General features: G+C 39.8%; 1 protein-coding gene across 2 annotated transcripts in view; it reads right to left on the bottom strand.

Moving 5' to 3' along the window:
• Nucleotides 1–11053: 11053 nt before the first annotated feature.
• NEK7 (NIMA related kinase 7) overlaps nucleotides 11054–16836 on the bottom strand; it is an 86817-nt gene continuing 81034 nt past the window's right edge. The window contains exons 11-12 of one of the 2 annotated variants that reach the window (XR_005933662.1): nucleotides 13734–13789; nucleotides 11054–12269 (exon numbers count right to left, since the gene is read on the bottom strand). Coding sequence is in view for 1 of the 2 variants with exons in the window: in XM_041127729.1 (XP_040983663.1) it covers nucleotides 13742–13789 (48 nt within the window). In the remaining variant the exon portion in view is untranslated. The remainder of the gene's footprint in view (nucleotides 12270–13733; nucleotides 13790–16836) is intronic. The other variant, XM_041127729.1, reaches the window with a different exon arrangement.

Raw genomic sequence — 16836 nt, 5'->3', positions numbered from 1 at the left:
TGTTGGTGATACTCTAGGGATATTAGTCAGGAATACTGATTTTCTTCCCTATTTTTTCCCTCAGTTCATTCAATATGTATCCCTACAGTGCGCAAATGAGAAACAGAGAAGGAAGGAGACAAAAAGGCAGCCACTGACCTAACTGGGGCAGGGGCGGCAGGGAAGCAAGAACAACAAAAAAAAGCAGATGCACAGCAGAGACTATTGGCAATAATCAACCTCCTGGTGTGGCTGTTCCAGCTGCACTCCAGAGGACCAAGCCCACAGAGCTGACAAGGACTCGAGGCTGTCATTTATCTCAGTACCAGCTTCACTAGGAAAATTATTTTATAGGGCTGGACACACTTTTACAGACTTTTTAATATCTTAGGTGCATAATATCATTAAAACCTTAGGTTCTTACTATCTCATATTATCATGTCCTCAGCAAAACCAAAAACTGCATGGTCTCTTTCAATAAACACCTTCTCTCTGCACTAATTTTCTTATTATTTTTTCCCCTTTAATTTGGCATGCAGTCTCTAGCAAATCCATGCTAATATTAGGCCAGATCTTAGTTCTTCCAAATGGCCCTCATAAGGAGGCAGCGAAGCAGGACCCCGCCTGAAGAGCACCAACTGGAGGCACCATGTCTCAGAAACACAACTTACTTCCTCAGATAGAAACATATAATTCACAAAGAATATTTCAACTTATTACTCATGCGGGGGCAGGCAGCGCTAGGACTTAGCCTAACTCTCACATCAACCTCTCAATTAATTGTTTTTACAGCAGAGCCACTGATACCCAACCAAATTATGAACAGAGAGAAACCTTATCTTTTTAAAAGGGAATATGCCTTTTTGGCACCGGTTGGCATAGGAAACACCCATTTGAAAAGGTTCAGTTTTCAGCATACAGTCAGAACTGGAAAGCAGAAGAGTGTCGTGAACCGCTGCTAATGGCAGACCGAAGGCAAAATACTGATTTGGTGGGCAGCTTTTGAGACCCAGCCCCTGGCACCAGGAACAAACTTGGGCATGCGTTCACAGTGTGACCAGAATTTTACAAGCAATCAAGTCAGAGAGGCTTAAGAAGATTTTCTCTAAAATATTAATCAAATTATCAACTTGGATACAACATTAATGTTACGAGTTTTTAAATATAGCCATAATGTAGCAGCCTTCAAACCAATATTAGGTAAATTAAAAGGCCTTGACTTGTCCCAACTCAGTTTCTGCTTTTTGGTCCTAGTTGCTTGGACCTGACCCTCAGATAGGGCTCATTTTCCAGTACAATATTCAAGATCCTTGATTATTTAAGAAAAATCTGACCAGGAAAAAGAGAGAAATATAACCCCCATAAAAAACTCCAAACTTTTTTGAACAATACATAAGAAAAGTTCCCAGGACAGCAAATTTCATTGTAATAAAGGAAGCCAGTACAACCTCTGATTTGCAGCGACAATATGGCCCTTTTTCAATACTTGGCTACTTTATTAAGAAAAGGAAATGATAAAGATGATGACAATCCCTTCATTCCTTTAGTAAGTAGAAATAATGTAAAACATTTCATTTTCATTATTTCAATGCTAGAGACCTCTAATTAAAGCAAAACTTAGTGTAATCTGGAACTCTGAAACCACACTGTACAACTCCTACTGAAATAAAAGGATTCCTCTAGATTCTTCCTTTCACTGAATTTAAAATATTTATCATTAATATCACTCACTGTATATTTTGTGGATAATATTATCTTCATATTTTTACTGCTTTGATCTAGAATGCCTCATATTTGCATCCTGCCACTTTTGTTATGTATAGGGAATTTAAAGATGACAGTGTAGTCATGTATGGTTTTTTAACTTGCAGAGCTTTTCATGTATCAGTCTTTCTCACAATGAGTCAAGAATGTAAATAATCTATGCTTGATTTCACATTGGTGAAAAAAGCTTTGAAAAGCCGTTTAGAAAGCTAGGAAACAGAAAACTGAGTTTTCTCTCTTTTTATTTAATAGCCTTTATGACTTTAGATAGTTTTCATGAGAGTAAGAAATTTTGTATGTTCACAGCATTTCTTTTCCAAGAACCTCCTCTGTTGCTAAAAATAGACACAGTCCTGTTTTGGATGAACAGCAGCAAGAGTGGGAGTAAAACACAGAGTCCCATAGTTAATTGAAGCATGATGGCTAAGGGCTTGGGGGTTTTTGTTAGGTTTTTTTAAGGGCTCTGCAGGAATTTTGGTGACAACAGGAACTGGGTGTTCACCTCACTTTAGCTTCCTGTCTGTGTCCCATAACCCTGCTGAGGCTAAGCCCTGTTTCTAATGCTGATGGTCGATAACATCTTGTTTCGGTAGATGTCTACGGAGGGTTTTCCCCCTGTTCCCCATTACTGCCTTCTCTGATGGCGCGTCCCCACATGGGAGTTTGGGGACAGCAGGTGCTGCTTAGCCCATTTCGGACATGGTATCCAGGCCGCCACCCCATGGGAGGGGTGCCTGACGAGTACCACAGGACTGCAGAGGGGCCTAATCGTAGCCCCGTGATGCTCTGTACAGATAACATGAGAACTAACACAGTATCCCCTACACCCCTCCTCCCACTGCACCTCCTTCTGCCTCCCTTGGCTCACAATCCATCCTGCCTTCCTAACATTCAATTTGTACTCTGCAACAAATTATATACATGTAATTATTTCCACTAAAATATTTAGAGGCCAGGCCTGCAAAAGCCCTGGGCACTAGCACTGCCCGCCCAGTGCAAGGACTGTTTTGCAGGCGCAGATGCGGGACCTCGCTTCACTGAGGGGACAGGCATGGGCTGGGACACCAACAATACATGCTGCTTTTCTGACTTGTTAAAAGACAAAAAGAAAAGTGGCACTGTGGATACCAAGCATTTGCTTAGACCATATTTATAAATGAGGTTACTTATCCTTAAAAGACATCATCCTCTAAATGGTGGTATAGGGCTAAGAGAAACCCACCCAGTCTTGGCAGTGTGAATCCTCCCCATGTCATAAGCAATGTGTTTGTAGAACTGGCAAGAGGTTAATTTGGGTTTCTTCTGTGTTTTTTAAATAACCATTTGATATTTCAGATGTCTTGCTGCAAAGTAACATTGTCAACGACACCTAAAATGTGAGAAATCAATGAAATACAACTACACTTTTTTTTTTCCTTTTTTTCTTTTTAAAGTCACTGCTCTGTGGTAGGTGACGGTTTACCCATGCAGTTACTCCTGAGTGATCGTTACGTTTCAAGCTGTTCTCATGTTTAACAAATGATTACCACAATTCACTGGAAAATGATATTCAGAGGCAAACCTGCTCTGGGGGTCTCAATGTCCAGGATTTACACAAAGCAAAACACAGGGATTCTTGAGGAAAGAAGGGAAAAAAATCTGTAATTTGTGAATAATGGCTAAAAATACAGCTTTGGAGGTACTGAAATGATTTTTTAATTCAGTTGCATTTTAACTACTGAAAATAACTAAACACATACACAAAAGTTAAAGTTGCCTCCTCTGTGCGATGCTGAATTTTCACATGGGAAACAACTCACCTTTTTTCTGGTGTGCCATTATAATAGAGCCAGTACCTCTGAAAAAACCGCCTCTCAACAGAAACCCCCTAGATCAGAGTTCATGCTCACAGAAAAAGCATGTCATACAAACACAGTAGGACCCCTCCATTTATTTGAGCCACCCAAGATTTTAGGCTGTGCCTGTGACCACCAGGGACAGCCGATATGGCCACACATCCACCATTCCTTTGGAAGAAAGTATCCACTAGTGAAACTGTGACAGATTCAGGAAACAAACCTTCCCCCTCACCCCCCATCGCTCCACACAAAACCTCCAGTATGTTATGGCAGAGGCACCGCAGTTTCCGGCTCACCCCAGGGCTAGTTTTTGTTGTGTGTAGAGTTCTGCATCGTTCCACACAAGCTCTATGGGTCTCCTTCCCTAATTTGGGCCAAAAGAAGTAATAGAGATCAAGTCCAGTTGAGTTTCCCATTGCGTGTGTCTTTCAAGTCTTTACAGCAGAAAGCATAATTACAAACTCTTATCCCAGAAGGAAAACATACAAATCCCTATAGCTCTGCTACTGTAGAAGAGCTAAAAATCTGCACTTATTTTATTTTTTGACCATTTGGAACTTTAATCTATTTTCTCCTGCTTGCTGGAGCTACTTCCCATTTTTTAGTACTTCAGATTTTGGTTAAGGTGAATTTCCATGAGCTCTGTTGTTGGGCACACACTCCAGTCTTTGCTTTGGATGAAAGCTATAGGCAGCCACACTCACATCTCTCATTTTCAAATGAGACTGTTCATGCAGGGAGACAACACTACATGTTTTAATTTTTAGGCTGCATAACTAGCAACATTGGTCTAATAACCTTTTAATCATAATTGAGCTAATGAACATATCTAAGAACACAAACACTGCCTAACTATTTTATTATCAGCAATAATGAGTAGCAACCCATTCATTTTAGAAGTCGAGGTATACACTGCAGAGTTAATAAGAGCCCAGAGTCAATTAAAATAACAACAATTAGGGCATTTTATTGATTTTTCAGCTTCCTCCAGCTACCTTTTATCTGTAGCAATTTTGTGTCACATACCACACTAATCTTGTAGCTTCCAAGGAAGATGATCATCCCCATTTAAAAACTGTATTTACTTGACTATGATTGAGCAAAACATGCTGCTTTAAAAATCTCTAGTTTACTATTATATATGTGTAATCTATACCATTTATTCTATTTTGTAAAGCTTAAAACCATTTTTCAAGCTTAAAATTTCTTAAAACTGGGATTAGGAGAGTCTGGGATAGGTGGAAGAAAAGAATAGTCTTAACCAGCCCATATTTTGCATGTGCTAATTCAAGGTTCTCTTCTGGAGAAGAACTTTTTTTTCCTAAATTTATTTCCAACTACTTTTGTTTTCCTTGAGGGACCTTTGAAACACTATATTGCTACTTTTCATGTTTTTTATTTGCCCTCTGGAACAATAAAGGCTCAAAGGTTCATAAATATGCATTCTGTAAATGTATTATGCTGACAAAGTGTTGCTCAGATAGCTGCTCTTGCCTTTAGGGAATGAATAAGTTTACAGCATGCTTAAACAACAGTGTAAGGGGAAAGAGAGAGAGGGAGAGAGCTGTGTCAGCGTGTGGGCTGAAAATGGAACAAAAGAGTTATCCTGAATGCACGGAAAAAATAGAAAATAAAGTTAGATAAGACACCTCAGCTAGTAACTAGCAATAAGCAGGGGTGGCGATTTGAGGGCGTTACTCACTAGTGATGTGCTTGAGAGGGCATCATACCTTGTTTTCCAGGAAGGCTATACAGCCAAGACATCATAAAGTATCAAACTTCATTTGCTAATTTTGGCACGTGAATCTGGATAACTCCTTTGTTCCTCCCAAAACACTCGGTTCCTGGCAGGGTCCTTGTCCCTGTTAATTCTCATCCCATCACACACAGACCTAGTTCTGCTTCACTGGAAGCTTAGGGCTGATGCATGTCAATACATACAGTTTTGGCGGGAAGAAAACATTTAGCAATGAAAAATACCATTTAAACACATAGCTCCAAATTGGCATATTAATTAGCATTGATGTGACAGTAGATTTTGACAGATAAGCCTCAGGACCAGTGTACTGGGTTTGTATGGCAAGGTTTTGGTAGCTAGGTGGTTACCAGGGGTGACTTCTGTGAGAAGCTGCTGGAAGCTTCCCCTGTGTCCACCAGAGCCAATACCAGCCGGCTCTAAGACGGACCCGCCGCCGGCCAAGGCCGAGCCAACCAGCGATAGTGGTAACGCCTCTGTGATAACATTTTTAAGAAGGGAAAAAAGTTGGGACAGGCAGATTCGGCAGCCGGAGAGAGGAGTGAGAACATGTAAGAGAAACAACCCTGCGGACACCAAGGTCAGTGCAGAAGGAGGAGGAGGAGGAGATGCTCCAGGCGCCGGAGCAGAGATTCCCCTGCAGCCCGTGGGGAAGACCATGGTGAGGCAGGCTGTCCCCCTGCAGCCCATGGAGGTCCACGGTGGAGCAGATATCCACCTGCAGCCTGTGGAGGACCCCACGCCAGAGCAGGTGGGCACCTGAAGGAGGCTGTGACCCCATCGGAACCCCGCGTTGGAGCAGGCTCCTGGCAGGACCTGTGGATCTGTGGAGAGAGGAGCCCACGTTGGAGCAGGTTTTCTGGCAGGACTTGTGACCCCGCGGGGGACCCACGCTGGAGCAGTGTGCTCCTGAAGGACTGCACGCCGTGGAAGGGACCCATGCTGGAGCAGCGGAAGAGACCTTTCCTGGTCTCCTTCACTTCTTTCTTCCATTTTATGTTACATCTCTCTGAGGCCAGGATTAATATCTAAAGCTTCTTGATATTTATTTCCTAATAATTTTTTTCCATTCTCATTTTATTTCCTCTTCTCAACTGTGAGCAAAAGCGCTTTCCATCTGAAGATTTAAAGGATGCTCTTTTAGCCATGTAAACAATTAACAATGCTTGCAAAAGTAAAATATCAACAGACTAAGAAACCCCCTTCAAATAATCTCTGGTACGTTGTATTATACTATTCTCAAAAATAACCCTCTAAGTTGAAACCAAGTTAAAAATCTAGTATGAACTACATACCATGAAGAAAAACTACATAGTTTCTAATCTAAAGTTGTTCTCTTCAGAGAAGGCATCTTTGCAAAAACAATCATCAAGCTATGCCTCATCAAAAACTTCTCCAAATGCTGCAAAGAAAGCATTGCAAAATGTATTTCCTGAAAACAGACTCTCAAGATAAGTCTGCTTTGCTGTCTGGTGTTCAGCGAAGCCCCAGACACTGCTTAGGGTTAGTTTGGGTGTTTGAGAACATAGCATCTTCATTTAGTCCTCTGATTATCCCTGATGCTTATCCACAAGGGAGAGCCTGAATTCAGTCTACTCCACATCTCCCAAACTGGAACTTTTTTTTTTTTTTGGAAATTATGCACATCCACCTCAAAGTCTGGAAAGGTACCTGTGCGAGACACAAAGGACTCAAAGGGAGTGGTGAAGGCTGTCTGAGAGGTTTGCCCCATGAACAAGGATGAAGAGGCAGTCAAATAATCACATCTTCTCTTGTGAAGATATGAACCGATGTTCCAACTTTCCCCCTCTCACCCAAAGCTTTCCATGTGAAGCAGCAGGGGTCTAACAGCCTACAAAGCCTCAGTTTTAGCCTGAATGGCTGAAACTCTGACAGGCATGTAAAGTTTGAAACAGAAAATACAATTATTTCACTAGTCCTCTCTGTTCTTATAACCCTGCTGCAGGCTGGCACAGCTCTGGCAGCACGCAGCCAAATCCCAAATCCTGAGGGTTTTTTTTCCTAATCCGTATCTCAGGTCAGTATATTGCTCCATGTCCACTGACACTTCTGCCATCCCAATTTTGCTTTGCTGAGAACTTCATCTGCTTGATCATAGATATATTTCCATACAGCTCAATTTTCTTAGTTGAAATGATCAAAATGGCAATCTTTGATGTACACTGTGTTCCTACATCTAAAATTGAAATGTTTGCCCAGTTATTTCTCAACCCTTTTCAGGCAGTGACTCTGGATTTAGTGTAAAACAAACTCACAAACAAAAGCCTACTTGCAGAGCACAGAATAAAAAAAGGATTTTCCTTGCTTAAGAGTGGAGCAGTCTTCCCCCTTTCCCACCAATGCAAGATCAGTAAGTTTTCTTAAAAGTTTATCTCCAAGTAATTAAGAGATTAACTTGCAAAAGTAGAGCAGTGCATTCCAGGAGTAAATCTGGGGCAAAAGCATTACAAAACTCCCAGTAAATATGCTATTTTCAGAGCAAATCTCAACACCCATTCAACTGGCAAATTAACTTAGTATCTCCTAACTCTTGTGTAACATGACTTTGACCTAAAAGCAGCTGCTGTACTGATGGGACGTCACATAGACGTACCACAGCAACATAGCGGGCTTTTTCCTATAAGCCCTGAACTGTGTCAGACATTTACCCTGAGCTCTGTCTGCAGACACAGCCAACATCAGCTGAGCATCTTTGCATGGCTGTATGCAATTTATTGCCCTGAAATGGCACTGATAGCAAATAAGGGAACAAAGTTACATTGTTGGCCGCTAGTCTAATTATGCCCCTTGCTAGTAAAAAGAAATTTTCCTGGTATGGACCAGGCTAGGTTTTAAACTGAAATTGTATGCAATAGATCTTTGACAATCAATTGAGGATGAGGGAAGGGGGGATATAATAATCCGACTGCCAGCCAGGTTGTTTGGTCTGCAAGCATTCAATGGCAGAAGAAAGGGAAGAGTCCGAGAACGAAGAGGGAAAAAAGAAAGAGGCTCCTGGGCTATTCAAGACAGAGACAGACATACTGCGGGGGTGTCCAACAGAAAGATAACAGATCAAGACAGGGGATACAGATGCACACACGTTCTGCATCTCTCCCATAGATCTAGTTTAATAAAGCACAACTGATGATAATTTTTTTCTTCTCTTTTTTTTTTATCTATTATTAGGTTTTTCAAGTGCGTAAGTGTTTCTTAATCAAAAGAACAGTTCCATACAGCTCTTGACATCAAAGGAGAGCATTTCCAAAGCCATTACAGTATCAAAGTAACATTCTGTGCAGAATCTAAGGTGAACCATTGGAATAATCCTTCTGGGATAGAGATAAAAACTGCTGCATTCAATGTTGCCCAGAAGCATCCAAAGCAATCTATCAAAAAAGCCATAAAAATATTGGGCCACACTTACTTGATGCATGTACTCACCACTACTATTATTTTCCTCCATTTTCTCTTTGTCTGCTTGGCTACTAATCTTACCTTTGTCTGAAAGTTCCTGCTGTATATATGAAAGTACCAGAGCTGATTAGCGAGTCACAGGAGGAAATGACCTCTGATGTGCTTCAAATCCATAAACCTTTTATATAGTTGAATCATATTATGAAAAGCGTTACGGCAAAAATAGCAGCATTATAGCAGCACGAAGGTGAAACTGCCTGATATGAGCAATCCTTTTCGTGTGCCCTTAACAGATTTTCACTATGTCAAAGTCAGTTATTAGCAACTTCTCTTCTGCTTATTGAATATGCATTTAATAGTAAACTATATTTAACTACAGCAGTTTAGTTTGATAATCCATTTTGATAAAAGACTTTGGTCATCCAACCAACCATCAACTTAATTATATGCACTGTACAATACACAGACTTCTCCCTTCACCTGTATGAGTGAAATCCTGGTTTATTTGCAGAAGGGATGGGCAGTTTGGTAGCAGCAGTGGTTAAGTGAACCGAGGGGGCAGGGGAAGAGAGGGAGAGAAGGTAAGGAGAAATTACCAAACAGCAAAAGCTCTTCCATCTGACAACAGTAGTTAACTTGCTTCTTGAACTTAACATGTGGTAGCATTTTCATCTTCTGCAAACTTGTAAAACATTATGGTATTTTAGACAGTGGGAGATCGTTTCCAAAAGAAATTTTAACAGTACAAAGAGACCACAAAATCCATTTCTTACTGGGCCATAGGGTTTTAGTTCTTAACTCATAGCTTACCTCAAAACTACCTTAGATGTTCTCCATTTGCTTATAATTTTTTGAGAGTATTTTCAGCATTAATTTTCAGCAGGCATCATATGCATATATGGAAAGGTTGTCTCTTACATATCCTCATCATAAAGGGATAAGTGTGGGTAGATGCACAAATTTTTTCCTTAGCTGCCTCATAAGGCCGGTATGGGAACCAGAGAAAACTTCATTGCTACCAAAACACATCTAAAATTAACAACCACAGAGGAAGATGCAGTATTTTCTGGAGCTATGGTTCCCACCTTTAAATTCCCAACTGGCCGTGCTGAGGGGCTGTGGGGGGGAAGGAACAGCTTCCCGCCCCCTCTGGAGGGGGCACAGTGGTATGCACACTTCCCTGCTGCTACAGGAGTGAGGTTGGCAGCCGATGGCATGGGATGCTCTGCCCTCCAGTGCATGCAGAGCAGAGCCAAGGAAATGAAGCCAGTTAGAGACTATCACGTCCTAATTCCTTCTTCCCTAACAGCACTGCTAAAGCTATATTGGAAACTGAACTCAGGGTTAAAGGAAGCCAGCAAAGATTCATAGTTTGATAGTAAATGAACTTTAAAGAAACTCCAACATTGCCAATGTGCGAGCAGCATAGTTACTCGGCCAGAAAGGCCGAATACACCCATCGTGTGTTGTAGAAACTGTTTGTAATCAAGCTTCACCTTAAAACACAAACAAAAAAAATCCCTTTAAAATAGTTTCTCTCTTACACATACATACGTTGCTGCATGATGGCTGTCCCCAATACGTGGAATTAACACCTGCTCCTTCTGGGAAAGATTATTTTTAAAAAGAAAAAAATGTGATTAGGTGAGGTTGCCTTGGTGACTACTAAGTACCTGGAGTGGCAGCGCGCACTGCATTTGCCACTCTTGCTAAATCAGCACTATTCCAAAGCATAAAACAATCACACAATCGTAAGAAAAAAGCAATCCAAACCTGCTGTGACCCAAAATGCAATATTCTTGCCTTAGTCTATGATGAGATAGCATGTAATACACAGCAAACCTGGAATGAATACCAAGCTTTTCTGTAAGTACTACTGTAATTAAAATAGGGTTGAAGTACTTGCAAATACTACAGATTCATTTAGAACTGTAAAGACTGGAGAAAACTGGGAGGAACTGCAAAATTCATTTATCAAAAGGAGACAAACAGCTGATAATTTTTCACTATGGTCAAACACAAGACAATTTACTATAGGAAAAATAATGGAAAGCATAATTTTTTTCCTTCCAAATTAAGTTTCTTCCAAAATTTGTTAAAAATTAGCTGTAGAAGTAGACATACCTGCAGACAGATTTTCAAAAATATTAAGCTCCTACATCAGATAAAGGAAGTTCCAAAATAAAGGAGCCAGAGTGCAGTTTTAGCAATGCAGATGCAATCTGGGAGACATTGATCCTGATTCTGATCCTGATCAACCAAACTTAGTGTGCTTAATCCAAAAGTGAGGCAGTCAGGAGAAAAAGTTGCACATCACCTTTTGGAGCAACCTTTGTAAAGCTCACAGTCAAAGCCATCCTCGGGAAGTTTATCTGTTTACTACACAAAGGATTTTAAGGAAACTCCCCTTCTGAACTGGGCCACTCGTTTTTCTCAACATCATAACTGTATCTTCCTTAATCTGGGAGAGGTTAACAACCTCCTTCACGACTGATGATGGATCCTCTGCTGCAGATCTTAGGGGCATCCAGAAGAGGAGCTATGCAGCTGAGCAGCTCACAGGATGAGAAAGAGCTGCTTTGGACCTGCGGTGAACTTTCTGAATGAGCTAAATTAGCTATGCTATTACTTTGCAGGATCTACTAAGCTTGCATTTGCCTCTTCACTCTTGTTTGCTGCACACATACAGGGGAAGAGCATACTGCATACCTTCAGAGGTAGGTAAAGAAATAACACAGGCTGTTCTTCCAACTCTTTCATTCTATTTGCACTGATGTCTTGTGATGGATTTAATAAAGCCTTTGTAGATCTCAAACTTCAGGAAAAACAGATAATCTGAGGTAGAAATTTGCTAAGTATTTGTCACCATGCTGGCCTAGAGGGATCAAAAATTGAGAAACACGTTCATAGACAGCTCCCCCTTAAATCCATGCATGAGCATTTGTGCTTTTGAACAACTTGACGAATTATTGAGGTATGCCTCTGCCTGAAACAAAGTGAATAATCCCGTGTGGTCAAAAAACAAGCAATCACTACGAAAATCACAGTGAACTGAGCAGTTCTTTATAGCAAGATATATGCTTATACACTTTGCATTTAGCATAGGCCATAACACTAACAGTCATTATTTATATCTTTACTACCTTCAATGGCGTCTTATTTGCACTACAGAAAGCAAGCAAGAATCTTAAGAGAAGTGAAATTATACATGGAGCTATTTATTACAGGTAAAATGTTTCACGTACTCACGGACAATGCCTCAAATATGGTGTAGATAAAATAGCACAAGAAACTGAACCACTCTGGGGACAAGATGGAAGGAGGCATTTACAGGAAAAGATTTCTATCCTATGGAAAATGTCAGTTTTTTCGCCTGCATATTTGAGAGACTCATGTATTCTCTTCTTTCCTCCGCCTCACTTGTCTACAAGATGACAAGTGATGCCCAACTACTTTGGCATATCATATTGCATTGTGTCATTCCACCACCTGCCAATGCCAGTGGCCCATCAAGCCTGAGAAATCAAAAGAAGTAATTTGTTAGAAACTGGGGTGGGGGTGGGGGGAACGACAAAAAACCCCAAACAACATATTTTAGCCAAAAATAGACACAGTCATTTTGTATTAGTAAATAGACCATGAAATATTAATCTACAAAAGTAAGGAACCATGAGTAATGTAAGTATCAATCTCATAGGCAGATTCAAGGATTTAAAGGCATTTCAGTATTTGTGTATTGATAGCTATGTAGAAGACAACATCTATCTCAGAACAAACATGATTCTGCAAAACACTGCTGCTCTTTACACTTTCCTTTAAGGGCGGCAGATCTTGTGATGAAAGAAAAGCTAAAGAAACTAGAAGTTTTAATTAAAAAAATACATATACGTTATGGAACTATAATCAAACATGCAGTTATCTTTGCTGGCAACAATAAAAGGAAGTGCCATTAAAAAAAAAAATTAAAACAAAGTATCACTGCCTGGATCCTCATTTGTTCTTAAAGTTTAGTGCTGAATGAAAGAGAAGTATATTTGTTATACAACCACAGAAAAATCCTTCATTTTTACACAGTCCACATCTATCAACAAAACAGTCTTTCTAAAAAAAAAAAAAAAAAAACCCACTTTTTGCTTTGCTCTGCAGTGAATATTAATGGACAAAATATAGACAGAGAAAACAGCAAGTTTACCAGTACTAGCCAAATTACAGCAATCATTTCAAAAGGTGCTATCCTTTGGGTAATAGTTTTGTACTTGTAATGCTGTACAGGTACTCTTCGTAAGTGTTTGCTTAAGACCTAATCCCACACTATACTGAGCCCAACATGAGATCTCCACTCAGACAAACTTTTTTCCCTCAAAATCCTGCATACTGCCACCCCTCCATTTTCTCGATAGCTGTCATGTGCAAATTATGTTTTGTAATGCATCCTTTGTGATCCACATAAATAACAAAGCCTGCTCAGAGGCTCCTAGTCCAACTTCTGCATAACTGTGACTGTAGCAAAGTAGTTCATGATGTTACCAGATTCTCAGAATGGAAAGGGATTTTAATGTCCCACTAGGGAGATGGGGAAAAAAACCACAAAAGCAATCTCATCCTCAAATCACAGCAGAAGTACATGAGAAAGCAAGCACAAAATTACTATGGAAATAAGAGAAGTACAAGGTTACCAAGCCAGAAGCTGTGAAAAGGGCGTAACGTTGAAAGGAGTGATTCTCAAAGCACAGAAAATCACAGAATGGAGCAAAGCTAAGAGGTGAAAGGCAGAACTGAGAGCTAAGCATGGTGTGAAATGCAGGATCCCACAGAAATTGGGAATGCTAAGAAAAGGCCAGAAGCACTATAGGAACTGGCTACATACCAGAAAAAGAGCAGAAACCAGAGCTACGAATATACAAGAGGAAGGCAGTAGTTGTGAGCTTTGCATTCTGCTCCAAAGCTGCTGGACTCCTCTAGGACTCCTGCTCACTTACACAGTTTGCTATGAAGTATTCCACCTGGGAATATCTGTCTGGTACACCATGGAAACCTGTATTGTGCAAGTTGCATGGAAAAACAAAATGGAAACAGAGACATAATTAGGGCCAACCTGTACACTCAGAGTCATTAAAGTAGAAAGAGTGCCATATTTTTTCATACTGAGCAGCAAATCAGGCTTTTCAACAGCAGTCAAGTGATTTTTCAGATATCCAGTTTAAAAGCATCTACAGCACCCATATCCATATAATAAATGCTCAGTACATGTAAATAATCAAGTCCCTTTATGGTGTCCAAAGATGGGCATCCATAGAGTTCGATAGAATAGATATTCCTATGCCATACATCTTTAAGACTTTTAGCTAGTTTAGAAATATAAAGAGGCACTACCATGACAGAAAGAATTCTTGCTCCATTCTTCTTAACTAGCAGGAAAAATAATTTGATTAACATGATTAGGTATGGGCAGAGGTATACAGGAAGCATACAAGTCCAAAGTAATGACTTATTGTGGTTTTTAATAGAGTTCTGGATGCAGAAAGTTCTTGCACAAGTGGGTACTATAGCCATTAACTAAATCCTATAAAGATGACTGTGCTAGATACTACTCACTCATTTTGGCAAGACTGGCAATACCCAGCATACAAATGAGTTGAGCACAATGAAGGAGGCCACAGCATCAGTCATTCAGTAATAAATGCTAGCAGATATGCAAGTCAGCTGTAATTTACTAAGCTGACACCACCTTGCTCGTAACACACCGTATCGCCAGGTAAGAGTGTGGTTAGAGGCTGCACAAGCAGCGTAGTTGCCATAGAGTGAGTTCATACCACAGCCTCCCTCAGAACAGCTCGCTCAAGGGTCACTGTCCTTGTAGGCAAATGGTAACACTGACAGTACAGATGGACGAATCTACTGTACCTTAATATTTCTGGACAGAGTAAGCTCAGAAGTACCACTTGTATTCATTTACAAACTAAACAAAATACTACACAAATCAGAATAGCCAAAGATGCAATGTTAGAGTTTGATACTGTACTTATTTTTTTATAAATGTCAACAATAAATAGCCCCAATGACAATTATATAAACCAATTTCAAATGAGGCATGTATATGTTTCCTATTTATGTCCTGTAGCAGAGCAAAAATGATTCTGATATACCTCCAGCAGTGTGTGTTCCTTGTAGGGTACACGTAAATTATTTTAAGGGAACAATACATCTCCAAGGACATTTTCATGGATTAAATGTCAGGAATGAAATATTGCATTTCAACTTAGTTAGGACCTCAAAGAATGAATATGAAGACAATTATTGAGTGGTCTGAAGAACACAATTGATTTCTTTACAATTCCAACTCTGAGGCACTTTATGCAGTCGAACAAAAAGAATTTCTATTTCAGGTTTTCATTACATAAAATTATGAAGTTATGTAAAGATGTAACGCTGACCGTATTTTAAGTTTATGAGAGAACTACAGAATGTTTGATTTAAAGGGAAGTTGTGCTTTAGGACCACATTTTAAGCACAGAATTTTATGCTCAATTACTGTGAAATAAATTACAATTATGACCTACAGTTCTTTTTGCAGTAGCTTGATGCTCCTATACAAAGTCAGAAATTGAAAATCAGGAGGAAATAAAAAGGCCAAATTCCAACAAGAGCCCCATAAAGCAGGCAGAACGTATACGTTTGGAAGGTACTTTGCTGCAGGCAAATGACTGTCAGCATTCCAAATCAACGTGTGAGGCAGCTTATTGCAAAAGTTTATTTAATTAGATGACAGACTGTACTCAACACAGAGAATAATCTCACAGAGATGCACCACTTAGTTACAATGGGATTCTGATCATGATTATGGCTTTTGGGTACTACTCTAATAACAAAATCATACCGTGTCTAATTTAAATTTCTTACAGAAAAGAAATATAAATCATTAATTGCAGAATACACGCAAAATTCTCACAGCACACCGTATTAGGATACCTAAATTGTCTTTATAAAAGCTCGTGGCAGTTTTTAGAGCTATCAGTGCTGTTTGAAGAAAACATTCAAGACTGAAAACAACAATAAATGGGAAGAATATGGTATCTATGAGAAGGAGCATCTTCCAGTTCATGGGTATTACTTGAACGTCACCTGTTTCTATCCATTTGGGACCATTCCCATCAACTTGTGCACTCTCAGAAAATGAAAAATAAAGCAATTTTCAAATGAAATATAGTTTTATAAACAGATTGTTTAGCATCATAAACATTTCATTACTAAACAGGCAGAGCTTTTTTTTAAGAAGTATTACAGCTCAAAACAATCACCACCCTTTTGTATCGTAACAGCTTTAAATGACAGCTTTCCAAATACTGCACTGGTGGAGTTTTACAAGGTCTTCTTGGGATTTGTGACATTGTGAGGGATGGCCAAATGTTACAGCAACAAAATGCCAACAACAGATGACGGTCAACTGCATGATCCTTTGCCCTTCTAGCTGGAGCTGACAATTCACATCGAACTGCCCACTGCTTCTAAAACTCCAGGTGAGTGGGTCATTTCTTCCAATTGGTTATCCCCAGAGAGAAGTAAGAGATGGGGGAGGAAATACTATGGCCCAGAGGCCCTGTGCTGGCTGTTGCATCAATGGCCAGTGTCAGCAGGCTTCTATTTAATGATGCTCGAACCAGCGCCAGCCTTGCTAACGGCCATGCTTACCACTGATATCCACACACAGGAAACAGGGTTCTGGAAAGACCAGATAATTGCCTCATTTTGCAGTATGTGGGTTTTTTTTTTTTAAAGGTGTACGCCTTGCATTTTATGTTCATAGGACCACTTCTTAAATTTTAACAAAGAAAACATGTTCACATTCACAACAGTGCAATGTGACAAGTCAAGGGCAGCTAGTAGCAAGTACATCTGGGTGACTACAGATCAACTTACAAACATCTGCTATAAAGAAGAATGTAGTGTTTTGTAAGCCTTGCTAATATGTATATAAACATATATAAAATTATTATTCCATATATATGGAACATTTTTAAATTACAATTTTAATGTGAGAAGTGTTTGGCAAACAAACCAAAAGCCATCAAAAAATAACAACCA

The sequence above is a fragment of the Aquila chrysaetos genome, chromosome 12 (assembly GCF_900496995.4).
Source record: "Aquila chrysaetos chrysaetos chromosome 12, bAquChr1.4, whole genome shotgun sequence".
Taxonomy (NCBI): domain Eukaryota; kingdom Metazoa; phylum Chordata; class Aves; order Accipitriformes; family Accipitridae; genus Aquila; species Aquila chrysaetos.
The sequence above is the reverse complement of the archived record's forward strand: the minus strand, read 5'-3'. Positions and strand labels throughout refer to the sequence as shown.